A 13,254-nucleotide genomic window follows, 5' to 3' on the forward strand; every position below is an offset into this window, starting at 1 on the left:
GTACAGGGCAGGACAGCGCACCGCCGAATCAATCGGATGCTCCCTCCTCATCACTCGCTCTTCACCCCACTCGCCAGCCCCTCAAGCATCCTTCTTCTCCCGCCCCACCCCCGCGTGCCCCCCCCCCCCCCCCCCCCACCCCCACCCCCCCCCCCCCCCCCCCCCCCCCCCCCCCCCCCCCCCCCCCCCCCCCCCCCCCCCCCCCCCCCCCCCCCCCCCGGACTGCAGCGGAGGAGGGTGCAGCGGTTCGAGGCGAGGGTCAGCTGGGGACACGGGTACTGCAAGACAAGTCTGCTCAACGTACATGGGGCGAGCTGCGCGGACGACGTCGAGCACGGCGGAGCGATCAAGACGTGTGGCGGAGGAGCGTCGCGGGCGCAGCGTAGCGAGCAGAGGAGCACAGCAGAGTTAAGAGTGCCTTTACGCTGCTATCCGCACGATCATCGACGCGTGCAGAGGGTGGCGGAAGAGCGAAGTCGCCTTGACTCTCAGCGGACGCGACTCGAGACGCCAACACCCGAACGCAGGTAGCGCAACCAGACCCGACCCTGACTCGAGCACAAGGGAGATGCAATAGTCTAGGTATTACAACAGTCAGCGAGAAGGGAGTTATGCGAGCTGCGGGTGCGACGCGACGAGCAGTGCCGCGGAACCGAGGCGCACGCGCACGTCCTGGTGGTCGACGTCGTGCGCTGTGGTCGGGACCGGGTCAGTTTCGACCCAGGAGGGCAAACGAAAGCGGGAGAGACGCACTGTCCTCGACCTCGCCCCACCGGTCGATCTGGCTCTGCACCTCGACATGCGCTGCGAGCGCCGCCTGGTCGACCGACAAGAAGCCCTCGACGAGGCCGAGAGCGATCAGATACGACTTGGACGCGAGTACTGCGCGCTCGAAGGCTGTACACGAGCGAGCGTGAGCACGCAGAACGTGCGAGCGAAGGCAAGCAAGGGAACGAACCGGCGAGCTTGAAGTGGTCAAAGTCACTGACGACCGAGCCGAGCTTGAGGATGGTCGCGTCCGGCTGCTTGGTGTTGAGAATCCCCTCGTACAGGTTGACCTTGACGTCGTACGTCTCCTCGACCCACTTGATCAGGGGCTTCCAGTGCGCGTCCTGCAGCTTGACTAGCCGTTCCGGGGATGCCTCGTGGAAGCTGCGCGGCGCACCTTGTTCAGTAACGTTGTGATACGATCCATCAGCAGATAAAGAAGCGCACCAGACCGTATCCGTGTCGAGATAGCGGAGAAGGTACGCGACGACATCCTTGCGCATCTCCTTCTCCTTGAGGCCGTCCAGGGCGCGCGCGGCGATCGAGGTCTGCAGGGCCACTGTCATTTCACGGAGCTCCGCTTGAGAGACAGCAGAACGGACCATGGGAAGGGTGTGCGGCTTGAGAACGTTCTTCTGGTTCTCCCACTCGTCGGCGATGCAGAGTGCGACGGGCAGGCGCTCCTTGGGAATGACCATCTGGACTCCGCCGGGCGTCTTGAGTGTCCGCTTGTCAAGGAGCACCGCGAATGCGCCTGTGCGAGCGAAGCATGGCCGTCAGCGGGAGCTGCAAGGGAGAGGGACCAGGAAGAGCCGAACCGCCCTCCCGCGCTTCGACCCCGACGGTTTTCCAGAAGCGCCGCATCTGCTTCTCCGCCTCTGTTCGTCCGAGACACATATCAGCGCGCACTTTCTAGGCTGTGGGTAGCGAGATAGACGTGCGGTTGGTCTGCGACTCTGCGGCGGCCGCGCGGAGAGGCGCCGACGAGCTGACGCAGCGGACGCATGCACGGGGAGCTGCCGTGAGCGTGTTCAGAGCGAACGAGCGCAGCATGGTGGCAGCAGGCGCGGGTGGGCAAGGCGAGACGACGCAGAGCCGCGCGATGAAGCGAGCCTTGGATTCTGCCGACCCCGCCACTGTCGCCAGAGCAGGTCAGCGAGGCGCTGAAGAACACGAGCGTAGTCGTACTGACACCCTCAAAGCATCTGCAGCTGCCCCGCATCCGCATCCACCTCGTCCGCCTCGAGTCCACCTCGGATCTTCTTCATCGCCGAAGTTTCCTTCCATCGCACTTGCGCGCGCCTCAGCTACCATCATGTCCGGCCTGAGCTCTCGCCAGGCCCGCGCGACCTACCACCCGGGCGGATACGGCGTCTCCGAGGGTCTCAAGCGCGCCCGCCGCCCCTTCTTCACCCGCAACCTCATCACCGGCAGCCTCATCTCGGCCTTTGCCCTCTCGGTCTACCTCTACTCGATCCGCGCCGTTGCGCAGGACGACTTCAGCGACCTCGACCAGCCGCTGAGCGAAGAGCAGCGCCGCAACCTCACCTCGATCGAGGACGAGCAGCGCCTTAAGAACGCCCGCACGGCGGACCGCCTCGCGCTCGGCCCGCCGCCCGCCGTCGCAGCGGCGCAGGGCGTCCCGGCAGGCACCGTCTCGGCTGCGCCGCCCGCGGCAGCACCGTCGTCCGTCTTTGGGCGCCTCCGCAGTGCGTTCGGCGGGAGGGGGACCGAGAGCACGCTGGTGTGGAACGCGCCGTCGGTCGACCGCATTGGGCGGATAGGCGAGGAGGTCCCGCCGCAGCAGTATGCGCGGAGGTTGGTTTGAAAGGTGGAGGAGGACTGTATCACCACGCGCGCAATCACCACTCGCAGACCCGACTCGCCACCGCCTTCCGACGCGAGTAAAGCTGAATACGTCGACCTCTATCTAGCTTGGCCGAGCGCGGCCTGCTGCATGTGCGCCCGAGCCGTCCACTATTTTCTGCCGCTTCGCTTTTCTCGCCTAGTCCGAGTGCCATGCCTGGCACTTTCTCGCGCTCTGTCGTGCGCGCGTGCGTGGACTCTGAACGACAACGAATGACCCGCTGGCGACGCTCGGCAGCAAGCAGCCCGGCTTTGAACCGCAACGAAGCTGCGGAGGAATCTGAGAAGGCTGTGTAGCCTGGTGCTTTGCTGCTGCGACTTGGTTGCAACAATGCCCTTCGCTGCTCAATCATGTCGCATAGACATTGGCACGCCCGCTGAACTTTGGACAACCCTGTACGCGCGCTCAACTGCGTGCTCGCCTCAGAATTGCTTCCGCGGTTTGGACGCATTTCGCTTGGTATGGAGACTGCGCCTCACAACGTCCGATTCTGGGCCGCGCAATATCTAGATGCCTTCGTCAGCACGACAGAGAGTGCGGGCACGACGAGGGTCGCTGGCTTACGTACCCCACATGGCGTCGGAGGCCGATGTGGAGGCGGCCGCCTTCCCGGGGCGCTCCCTCCCTCCCTCTTTCCTTCCTCCCTCTCCTCCAGTTCCTCAGACTCCGTCGCAAGCAACCATGGTTTACAAGTATGAGCCCAAGGTGCGCGCCTGTCCCTTTGGCAAGCTGCAGGACGCTCTCCATCTTGCTCGCGTCATTCCGCCATCGCGCACACCATCGACCCGCGCTCTCACCTCTGCAAGACCTCGTGAGCTGATCCGCCGCGGCCTATACAGGACATGCAATTCAAGCACCTCGGCCGCACCGGCCTCAAGGTGTCGGTGTACGTTAGGCGCCCTTCCTCCACCTCTTCCCGCACGCCTTTCGCCGTGTACGTGTTCCCTGACGCCTTTGTCCTCGCCCAGCTTCTCGTACGGAGGCTGGCTCACGGTCGGCGGAACTGTCAAGGGCGACCCCGTGCGGTTTTCAGCTTATGAGACCTGCAGACACCGCCCCTGACCCTGCATCCTTTCTTCGCATCCTGGACGTCCTAAAACACAGGTCAAGGATCTTATCAAGACCGCCCTTGACCACGGAGTGAACTTCTTCGACAATGCCGAGATCTACGCCAACGGCCAGTCCGAGATCGAGATGGGCCGTGTCTTCAAGGAGCTCGAGGTTGACCGCGACCAGCTCGTTGTTTCCACCAAGGTGTACGTGCTCTCCACTGCACCGGGAGCAGAGCGTTCTCTGACCCTCCTGACCGTGCAGCTTCTTCGGCACGGGCAAGACGGACCCGAACCAGAAGGGCCTCTCGCGCAAGCATATCATCGAGGGTGTGCGCGCATCGCTCAAGCGTCTCCAGCTCGACTATGTCGACATCGGTACGTTCCCATTCCCCGCTTACCTTGGCCTCACTCGCTTGCATGTCGAGTTCGCCGCCTGAGTAGCACTTGGCGAAACTCTCCCTGACCCACGTGCTTGTGCAGTCTTTGCTCATCGCCCCGATGTTGCGACGCCGATGGAGGAGGTCGTCCGCGGCTTCAACTTCCTCCTCGACCACGGCCTCACGTACTACTGGGTGCGTCGCACCTTCCCTACTGGCCTCCAACGCCCATCCGCTTCGTCTTCTGACTGTATCTTTCGCGCACTCAGGGCACGTCCGAGTGGACGGCGCAGCAGATCCAGGAGGCAATTGGTATCGCCGACCGCCTCGGTCTCGTCGGGCCCGTCGTTGAGCAGCCCCAGTACTCGATCTTCCACCGCGAGAAATTCGAGGTCGAGTACAAGCCTCTCTGGGACCACTACGGCTACGGCTCGACCATGTGCGTCTTCCAGCTCCTACGACCCCCAGACAGGCATCCTGGGCGCCTCGGCGTCTCCGAACGCTCAGCTGGGGTTGTCAGACTCGTCGGCTTCCCACACTGACGTGCCTTATTTTGCTCTCTTTCACAGCTGGTCGCCTCTTGCCGGCGGCGAGCTCTCGGGCAAATGTAAGGAGTCGGCGTGAGAAAAGACCGGAACAAACTGCTGACCTGGGGTCTCTGTACGCTCTTTTGCAGACCTCAACGGCATCCCGGAGAACAGCCGCTACAAGACGAACCCGGACTTCTACCAGGACAAGATTAAGGAGCTCGAGAGCCCCGAGGGCAAGAAGCGCCAGGACCGCATCCGCAAGCTCGGCGACATCTCGAAGCGCCTCGGCGGCGGCGACGGCCCGGCCGCGCTCGCGCTCGCGTGGGCCGCGACGAGCCCGCACGTGTCGAGCGTCATCCTCGGCGCGACCAAGCCTGAGCAGGTGCGCTTCCGGTTCTTCCCTGGGCTGTGCGGACAGGAAAGCTGATATGACTTCGCATTCGCAGCTCGAGGAGAACTTCCAGGCGCTCAAGCTCCTCGACAAGATCACGCCCGAGATCCGCAAGGAGATCGACGAGCTGTTCGAGAACGCACCGCAGCAGCTCCCGACGTACGGCCGCGCCTAAGTGGCAAGAGGCGTTTCGGACAAGTGCTTGAGTAGCAGAAGTACATAAAAGCTTGAAAACGCAAAGTTTTGTGCTCGTCATTCTCGTCCACACGAGTTCAGGCACGAAAATACTGCTGTTACTGCCACTGCCACGAAAAGATGTCATAAAAACGGACGAGAGACACTCGTCTATTCCTCTGCGTCCCGCTCCCACACCTCGGGCATTGGGTACGCCGCATACATGCGCTCTAGCCACGCCTTGAACCCGGCGCTCTCGGGCGCCTCGAAGATCTCGCGCGCGAGCGATGCCGACATGCTGCGCACGAGACGGTACCCACCGAGCCAGTGGAAGTCCTGGCCGCACGCGCAACAATCAGATCCAGCTTGATACAGAGCAGAAGGGATCGAGGAGGTACGTACGAGCATGCCCGGCTTGGTGGGAGAGGCGATAAAGAGCCGGCCCTCGCGGAAGACCTCGTCCGACAGGCGGCCGAGGTGTTCGTGCAGCTTTTTGATTGTTTGCGCTGTAGGCCAGCCGTTCTGTCAGTATCTTCATCGTTAACCTGCAATCGACTGGCGCACCGTCGGTCTCGGGTGTTGCGGACGAGAGGGTCTTCCAGACACCAGGGCCTAGCCTTGCATCGCTAGTCCAGTACTCGCGCGTCTGCATCGAGCATTAGTCACAGTGCACACCGGCTCTAGAGACGCACGCACCTCTCCGTCAAAGTGTGGAACGAGACGCGGTGCGTAGAGCGAGAAGAGGAGCTTTCCCGGAACGGCGGCCTTTTGCTGAACTGCAAGACGGTCGATCAGCTCTGTCCGCGCACATTGTGGGGAGTCGTATCGCACAGTCGCCCTTGTAGTATTCGAGGGCCTTCTTGTACTCGCTCGAGTTGACGTCGACGGGGAGAGAAGCCTCGGGAAGGAAGACGTTCTGGCGGTCCGGGTACGTCTCGTCGAGCCATTCGGCGATGCGTATGCTGTCCATAAGAAAGGAGCCGTCTTCGCGCTCGATGAATGGGGCTGAATAAAAGCGCGACGAGTTTAGGTAAGCGTGACTGAGCGAGCGAGCGGAAGAGGTGAAGCGCACCCGTTGCCTTCTCGACGCCGAGGCGGTCCTTCCAGACGAAACGCAGGTCGTGGTACGTCACCTGCACGACCTCGAAGGGCACACCCTTTGCCATGAGGGCGAGGCGGGCGCGGATGCAGCCAGGGGAGAAGGAAGCCCCACCAGGTCGGGGGACGAGGTCGTACAGCTTGAGAATCCGTGCGGAAGAGCTGTTCGACGACATTAAGCACGATGAGACACTGGCCCCTGGAAGAAGAGGCGAAGGAAAGAATGAAGGCTGAAGTCGACTTGGCACAGCGAGACCCGAATCGAGGTTGGACAGGAGCTCATCGCCGACACTCGCCCAGCGAACGCGAGACAAGCACACACTGCTTGCTGCATTTCTGCTGAGTCACGTCACAGCTGCAGGCATCTCGTGCGTCCCATTCCCGCTCCGCTGTGCTCGTCGACGCCCTCCTCGACTGATGAACCCGACACAAGTCGACAATTCGACCTGGAGAGCCTTGAAACGCCCTTGCCCTGTACTGTCTGCCCTTTCACACCTCTGCAGCCTTTGATCGCCCCGTCACCAGCCAAGCCGCCTCTGCTCCGCCCCTTTCTCTCCCTGCACCATGGCCACCGGGCAATCCGTCAAGCTCTCGAGCGACGTCCACCGCGTCCTGTTCGTCAAGAACTTGAACTACAAGACGACGGGCGACGACATCTACGACCTCTTCGGCGTGCGTCTGCGTCCGCCCGCGTTGACCGGCTCGAGTGTCATGCTGACTTACCCTTGCTACGACTTTCTGGACCACAGCGCTATGGCTCGATCCGGCAAGTGCGGCTAGGGCGAGAGGGCAAGGCCAAAGGCACGGCGTTCGTCGTGTACGAGGACGTGATGGACGTGAGTCGCCCTTCCGAGTTCCTGCCATTCTGCAAGTGCGCCAAAGCTGACGGCAAGCCTCACTGGTGTAGGCGAAGATGGCGTTCGACCACCTCAATGGCTTTCATTTGATGGACCGCTACCTTGTCGGTACGTCTGGCCTCCCCCCCGCACGCTTGCTCTCCAGCGCTGACCTCGTGCGTCGACGCAGTCCTGTATCACAAGCCAAGCCAGCAAGCTGCCAAGATGGACCTCGCACGGCGAGAGAAGGAGCTCGCAGAACTCAAGGCGAAGCACAATATTCCCGAGAAGGAGTAGAATGGTCCCCTCACCTTCGCTGTCTTCTCCCCTGTTGTAATCGTACTTCTCTCTCACTCTCGTACAACGACGCGAAAAGGCAACAGAGACTGCACGATAAGCTAGTGCAAGCGCTACACGCAAGCGTCGACCTGCGACGCGTCGCTATGACCCTAAGCCACGCTCACTCCTCCATTTTGACCGCACCACCACGACTCGACGTCCGCCTGCCGCCCTTGGTCGAGCCCTTCATTCCGCCCAGGGACGGTCTCTTCGCCTTGGCCGGCTTCTTCTCGTCCTCCTCGACAAGCTCGACCTCCTCCTCCTCCTTGACAGCGAGAACTCCCGCCCCGCCCGTCTGAACAGCAGCTTGGAGGACCGTCGTCCGCTTGCGCTTCGTGCCCGGGTTGGCGAGCAGGACGGCGACCTCCTCATCGAACGACAGCTTCTTCTCCTCGGCGCCGACCTCGCCCTCCTCCTCCTCCAGCTCGACCTCGAGCCTCTCAAACACGCCTCCGCCCGCTCCCGCAGCGCTCTTGCTCCGCGCCGTCTTGGTCGCCGCGGCCGTCTTGAGATCGGCAAAGAAGAGGACCTGCTGCGCCCACCCGGCGTGCGCGCCCCACTTGGTCGCGAGGAACGACGAGACGCGGTCGTGCAGCTGCGGCGTGAGCGAGGTGGTGCGAGAGGCGGGGAACGCATAGTCGCGGATGGCGATCTACAGAGTTGGGAGAGCGGCGGTCAGGTGGGGTCTTACACGGGTGTCATCAATGTGTGGGAGAGGGTGGCGAGGACGCACCTGGAAGACATGCGTGTCGACGGGGACCGTCTCTGTCCACCCGAGTCCAAAGAGCAGAACGCAGTCGGCGACTTTCCTCCCGACGCCCTTGAACTCGAGCAGCTTCTCCCTCGCGTCTGCGATCCCTCCGCGCCCCTGCGCGACAAAGTCGGCGCGGCCGAGCGCGCGCAGGTACTCGTGCGGCGTCTGGTCTGCCTCGCGCGCGCGCGAGAGGAGGTGCGCTGCCGAGGCGGGGAGGAACGACGCGCGATACCCGAACCCGAGCGCTCGGAGGAGGGACTCGGTCGTCGTGGCGGTGAGGGCATCGGGGGGCGGGAAGGAGAAGAGTGAGGGCGCGGAGGCGGTCGAGGGATCGACGGAGGGAGGCGCGGGCGGAGGGGATGAGGGGATGGTGGAGGCGGCGTGATGTACCGACGAGGGGGTGAAGGAGGACGGGTGCGGGAGAGCCGTGCCGAGCGAGGCGCAGAGGCGGTTCACCATCAGGGTGATTCGCGAGATGTTGTTGTTGGCCGAGCAGATGAAGCTGTTCGAGCGGAGGAGTGAGGGGAATTCAACTTCAAGAGGGAGAGCAGGCACTCACGAGACGAGCGTCTCCCACTCGTCCTGCTTGAGCACGCGGATCCCTTCAAGTCGCTGTCCCTTTCGTGCCATCTTGCGTTTGAACTTGTCATCGCGCTCGCTCCAGTCGGAATAGAGGGGAACGAGAGGGGTGTCGAGCTGGAAGTAGGAGCGGAGGAGCGGCAGGGTCGTGTTGCTCGCGAGGTCGGCGGCGTAGGCGGCGTGCGGAGACTTGTATGGATACAGGGAGCGGTAGTACAAGCCGTCGTCTGCGTGGCAAGCAAGCGCTGAGCGAGTGCAACACGGCTGCAGCTTCGAGGTGAACGCACCCTCTTGTCGCAAGACGACGGTGCGGTCCTGCCACCCGAAGGCCCACTCTTCCTCTGGCGGTGCAGTGGCCGGCTTGGCTGTCGCAGCAGGCGAAGAGGGAGTGTCTGGCAGGGTCGCAGCGGCGGGAGCGAGGCGGTGCCACCGGAAGCTCTGGCCGGACGGCAAGCAGGACGCGAGCTGGAGCTCTGCGCGGCTCAGCGGCAGGAAGCGCAGGGGAGTCGCAAGACAGGCCATCGCTCGCTGTCTGAGGGGCGGCAGCAGGGAGAGCGGCGACAAGGTAGAGCGGAGGGTTCGCCAGATTCGAATCTCGCCTACCCCAAACGAGCGGAATCCGGGGGAGTCGCGGTCTGCGGCTGCGTGCGGGGGCCGAAGTGCGCAGCACTCGAGACTCGCGGCGGCTCCCCTCGTCCGCCTGCCTGCGTCCGCCTCGTCCCCTTCGCCACTTTTCGCTTCTGTCCGCCCTTCGACTCGCTCTGCTTCTTCTCCCGCTCCGCCCTTCAGCTCGCCCACCTTCTCGCACCTGTGCGGCGTGATTGATCGGTCCATCGCGCGCCGCCGCCGCCCGTTAGCGCGCTTCGTCTCGCCGTCCGTCGCACCATGCTGCCGTACGCCGCCGTGCACTCGGCTGCCAGCACCGAGTACGACGGCGCAGACTCGACCGCATCGTCGTCGGCGGCGAGCAGCCCACGCACGCGCGCCCTGAGCCTCGCGCCGCACGACGCCGTCGTCGTCGACCTCGCGCACGCCGACTCGCTCTCGCGGCCGTCGACTGACTCGCAGCCGTGCTCAGACGCCTACGACTCGGCGGGCGAGGGCACGAGCAGCCTCGCGAGCTCGCTCCGCAGCCGCACCGCGCGCTCGTCGCTCTCGGCACAGGGCGCGAGCGCTTCAGGAGCCAGCGTCGCCGCGCCGCTCTCGTCCGCCTCGGGCGCAGGTTCGCTCGTGGGCACGCCCCTGCACTACGGTGGAGCCTGGAGCGGCGACGAGGGGCCCGGCCTCTACTCCTACGGCGGGTCCCGCGTCTCGAGCCGGGCAAACAGCCCCGCGCCCGGCCAGGACGCCTTCGACGGCTACCTCAGCTATCGCAGCGCGGGCAGCCGCAATCGCAGTCGCAACACCTCGGGCTACACTACCCCAGAGTCGGGCAAAGAGGCGCACGGTGCAGAGTGTGCGTCGAAGCTGTCGAATGTCACACGGCGTCAGGCTGACATGACCGGAATTTCCGTTCACGCCCGCAGACTACCAGAATCACCACTACCAGACGTCTGCACTGCTGCGAAAACTCGGCGGCAAGCTCGCGCCCGAAGAGGCCCCCGTCTTCTCGCGCAACAAGCGGAAACCCGGCTGGTGGGCGAGGCGGGCAGAGACGCGGCGAAAGAACACGGGGCCGGCCGGCGCAGATGCACCACTGTTGGGCGCAGCAGGATCTTCGAAGGCACCACGAGATCGCTCGTGCGTCTCGATGGCGCTGTCGGCGTTCCTCCGCCAGCCCTGGGTCCCGACTCGCCCCTTCACCATCCTCTTCGCCCTCCTCCTCTTCGGCTGCTTCGCCGCCACCCTCACCACCTTCCTCGTCAACGTCCTCTCGTCCGATCGAGAACCGCCGCCTTGGCGCCAATACTGCCAGGAGCAGCGCGACTTCCCCCACGCGCTCGCCGACTCGCTCAAGCCGGTCAACGTCTTTGTCGGCGTCTTCTCGGTCGACGCGGCCGAGCAGCGCCGCAACGCGATCCGCCTCTCGTACGGCAAACACAGCAAGCCGATCGACCCGCGCACGGGCAAGCCGGCGCACAACGTCCAGCTCAAGTTCATCCTCGGGCGCCCGCGAAAAAAGTGGGCCAAGCGCATCGCGCTCGAGATGGAGATGTTCAACGACCTCGTCGTCCTCGACGTCGAGGAGAACATGAACAAGGGCAAGACGTTCAAGTACTTCTCGTGGGCAAGCGAGAACGCGACCGTCCCCGTGTACTACTCGCCTGCGGGCGAAGCGGGCATGGTCAACGGCGTTCGCCAGGTCGCGGTTGGGTTCCAGAAGGCCGACTACGTCGTCAAGGCGGACGACGACTCGTTCATCGTCCTGAGCGAGCTAGAGCGCCACCTCCGCATCACGCCGCGCGAAAACACCTACTGGGGCTGTGCGTGTTCGTGCTTTTCCGCCTCGACATCAACGCTGACGGATATCCACCTGCAGACCTCATTCGCAACCGTTTCATGGCTGGCGAGGTCTACGCCCTCTCCGCCGATCTCGTCCAGCACGTCGCGAGCTACCCGCGACCCAAATCGGCGACGATCGGCAAAGAGGATCAGCGCCTCGCATGGTGGATGCGCAAGCACCCGAAGGCGTCGCAGATTCACTGGATCACCGAGCGGTGCCAGATCTACGATCACCCGAAGGCGGGCACGACCTACTCGCGCGGCTTCACGTTCCCTGACCACGTCGAGCAGGTGCGCGCCGAGGGCCGCCGCGGCATTAGCGAGGAGGAGCAGCTGCGACGCGGCGGTGAGCTGTGGCAGAGCTACTCGACCGTGTCGACGTGGAAGAAGCCGTACTCGCCGCCGGCCGAGGGCCTTTCGATCGAGGAGGAGGTCGAGGCGCTCGTCGAAGGCGGCGGGCGCTGGGCGGCTCAGGGCTGGCGGAGCGACAACGGTCGCGGGCCCGAGGCGGTCCAGCTCGACCGCATGCTCTTCTCGCCACTCGACGCGCGCCTCGTCGACCGCTTCTACTCGTCCGACACGGGCCACAATCTCTCGACCGTGACGGACGCCAAGCCGGGCGCGCCCGACCGCAGCGTCATCATCCCCTCTGCGCGCACGACCCGCTTCGGCAAGGACCTGTTCCGCGACCCCGAGGGCGTCCGCGCCGTCAATCACCTGCGCAAGCGGGCCGCCAACGTGCAGGAGGGCCCGACGCGTGGGCCGCTAGAGGAGGGCGAATTCGAGATCCACAATCTCGTGCGCGGGCCGTTCGAGGACGGGCCGACGCCCGACGCCGCTGCACAGGGCGAGGCGCCGACGAGCAATTCTTCGACGGCGGCTTCCGACTCTTCGTCGTCGCCTCCGCCCTCGTCTTCGCCTGCACCGATCGTCAACGAGCCGGCCTATGTCAATGAGCCGACTGGGCAGATCCGCCTCGGCCAGCACGCCTACGCCGTCCCGTCCTACAACGAGCGGTTCCTCCCCGCGGCAACTCTGCGCTTCGACCCGGCCACGCGCTCCCTGCGGCAGCAGCGCATGCTGAACCAGCCGCATGGCGGGACCGTCGCGGTGCACTACCTCAAGCGCAACGAGTGGTTCTATGAGACGGCGCTCGCGCTCCTCGGGCGCGAGCGCATGTGGGACGCCGGCTCCGACGCGCCGGCGTACCCTTCGAGTCCGTACGAGTCGAACGCGCTCCTCGAGCCGTACGCGCAGGACCCGCTCGCGCTCTCGGCCACGCCGCCGCACGTCGGCGGCGCGCACGCCGACGGGCAGCCGCCGCAGCTCGAGGTGTTCCCCGCACTGTGGGGCGGCGCGCGCATGTACGGCTCGCCGATCGTCACTCCCGACGGGATGATTGTCGAGGGCCGCCGTGCAGAGGCGAACCGCGAGCGCCTCGTCCAGTCGCCGCCCGCGGGGTCGAACAGTCGCGCGGCGCTTGCGAGCCGCTTGGGCCGCGTCACGGGCGGAGGCAGGCAGCCGCTCGTCATGGTGGCCGAGATGGACGGCGTCGCAATCTCGGTTGGCGGCGAGGAGGCGAAGGCGGAGGTGGAGGAGACGACGAGGGAGTCGGCGCCCGCATCGTCAGCCGAAACGTCGTCTGCCAGCAAGGAGCCATCCGCCCCGTCGCTGGCGGCGGTTTCGACCGACAGCACCAGCGCGGCGGACGAGTCGACAAGCTCTACGGCATAACCGACTCGCCTCGGCCTCTTCGCGTCTCTTCCCTGTACCCTCTCGATAGAAGACGGGACCGTCGTCGCTTTTCAGTCAGCAGTCGTCTCCCTCCAGTCCCTTCCCGCTTCTCCGCCGTCGCCTCCGTCGGCTAGTTTCACAGACACTCCGCCTATTTCTCTCTCTCTCTCACGGGTCTCTCCCTCACAGTCACGTCGTAGTCAGTTGTGTATCCTTGTGCTCATACTTCGCAACGTTGCCTGCCGTGCCGCCACCGTGCGCCTCCGCCGAGAGTTTTTCTGTCGCGGAATAGCTTCCTCTTGCTCTTCCGCTT

General features: G+C 64.6%; 7 protein-coding genes across 7 annotated transcripts; 4 read left to right on the forward strand and 3 right to left on the reverse strand.

Annotated features, from left to right (window-relative positions):
* Positions 1-609: 609 nt before the first annotated feature.
* ATP12 (ATP synthase complex assembly protein ATP12) lies at positions 610-1,821 on the reverse strand (the record flags this gene model as incomplete). Its single annotated transcript, XM_076651424.1, has 7 exons — positions 610-692; positions 754-897; positions 959-1,152; positions 1,216-1,316; positions 1,371-1,522; positions 1,587-1,646; positions 1,779-1,821. 7 exons carry the CDS (start codon positions 1,819-1,821, stop codon positions 610-612), a joined length of 777 nt encoding a protein of 258 aa, XP_076502962.1.
* Positions 1,822-2,083: 262 nt separating this feature from the next.
* On the forward strand, positions 2,084-2,596 carry JCM10292_002545 (uncharacterized protein; the record flags this gene model as incomplete). Its single annotated transcript, XM_076651425.1, has 1 exon — positions 2,084-2,596. One exon carries the CDS (start codon positions 2,084-2,086, stop codon positions 2,594-2,596), a length of 513 nt encoding a protein of 170 aa, XP_076502963.1.
* Positions 2,597-3,316: 720 nt separating this feature from the next.
* Positions 3,317-5,160, forward strand: JCM10292_002546 (uncharacterized protein; the record flags this gene model as incomplete). Its single annotated transcript, XM_076651426.1, has 10 exons — positions 3,317-3,340; positions 3,475-3,521; positions 3,604-3,655; positions 3,740-3,891; positions 3,950-4,062; positions 4,168-4,259; positions 4,334-4,503; positions 4,634-4,671; positions 4,741-4,976; positions 5,041-5,160. The coding sequence occupies 10 exons, from the start codon at positions 3,317-3,319 to the stop codon at positions 5,158-5,160; spliced, it is 1,044 nt and encodes a 347-aa protein (XP_076502964.1).
* A 170-nt stretch (positions 5,161-5,330) lies between these two features.
* Positions 5,331-6,433, reverse strand: JCM10292_002547 (uncharacterized protein; the record flags this gene model as incomplete). The annotated part of the gene is made up of 6 exons (XM_076651427.1): positions 5,331-5,495; positions 5,562-5,665; positions 5,724-5,805; positions 5,856-5,935; positions 5,991-6,164; positions 6,232-6,433. 6 exons carry the CDS (start codon positions 6,431-6,433, stop codon positions 5,331-5,333), a joined length of 807 nt encoding a protein of 268 aa, XP_076502965.1.
* A 388-nt stretch (positions 6,434-6,821) lies between these two features.
* JCM10292_002548 (RNA recognition motif domain-containing protein) lies at positions 6,822-7,390 on the forward strand (the record flags this gene model as incomplete). The annotated part of the gene is made up of 4 exons (XM_076651428.1): positions 6,822-6,929; positions 7,007-7,093; positions 7,165-7,222; positions 7,284-7,390. The coding sequence occupies 4 exons, from the start codon at positions 6,822-6,824 to the stop codon at positions 7,388-7,390; spliced, it is 360 nt and encodes a 119-aa protein (XP_076502966.1).
* A 163-nt stretch (positions 7,391-7,553) lies between these two features.
* OGG1 (8-oxoguanine glycosylase OGG1) lies at positions 7,554-9,287 on the reverse strand (the record flags this gene model as incomplete). The annotated part of the gene is made up of 4 exons (XM_076651429.1): positions 7,554-8,084; positions 8,166-8,688; positions 8,746-8,992; positions 9,053-9,287. The coding sequence occupies 4 exons, from the start codon at positions 9,285-9,287 to the stop codon at positions 7,554-7,556; spliced, it is 1,536 nt and encodes a 511-aa protein (XP_076502967.1).
* A 363-nt stretch (positions 9,288-9,650) lies between these two features.
* On the forward strand, positions 9,651-12,941 carry JCM10292_002550 (uncharacterized protein; the record flags this gene model as incomplete). The annotated part of the gene is made up of 3 exons (XM_076651430.1): positions 9,651-10,221; positions 10,292-11,188; positions 11,245-12,941. The coding sequence occupies 3 exons, from the start codon at positions 9,651-9,653 to the stop codon at positions 12,939-12,941; spliced, it is 3,165 nt and encodes a 1,054-aa protein (XP_076502968.1).
* Positions 12,942-13,254: the final 313 nt, after the last annotated feature.

Source organism: Rhodotorula paludigena (genome assembly GCF_050403205.1).
Source record: "Rhodotorula paludigena JCM10292 DNA, Rt_paludigena_JCM10292v1_ctg51, whole genome shotgun sequence".
Taxonomy (NCBI): Eukaryota; Fungi; Basidiomycota; class Microbotryomycetes; order Sporidiobolales; family Sporidiobolaceae; genus Rhodotorula; species Rhodotorula paludigena.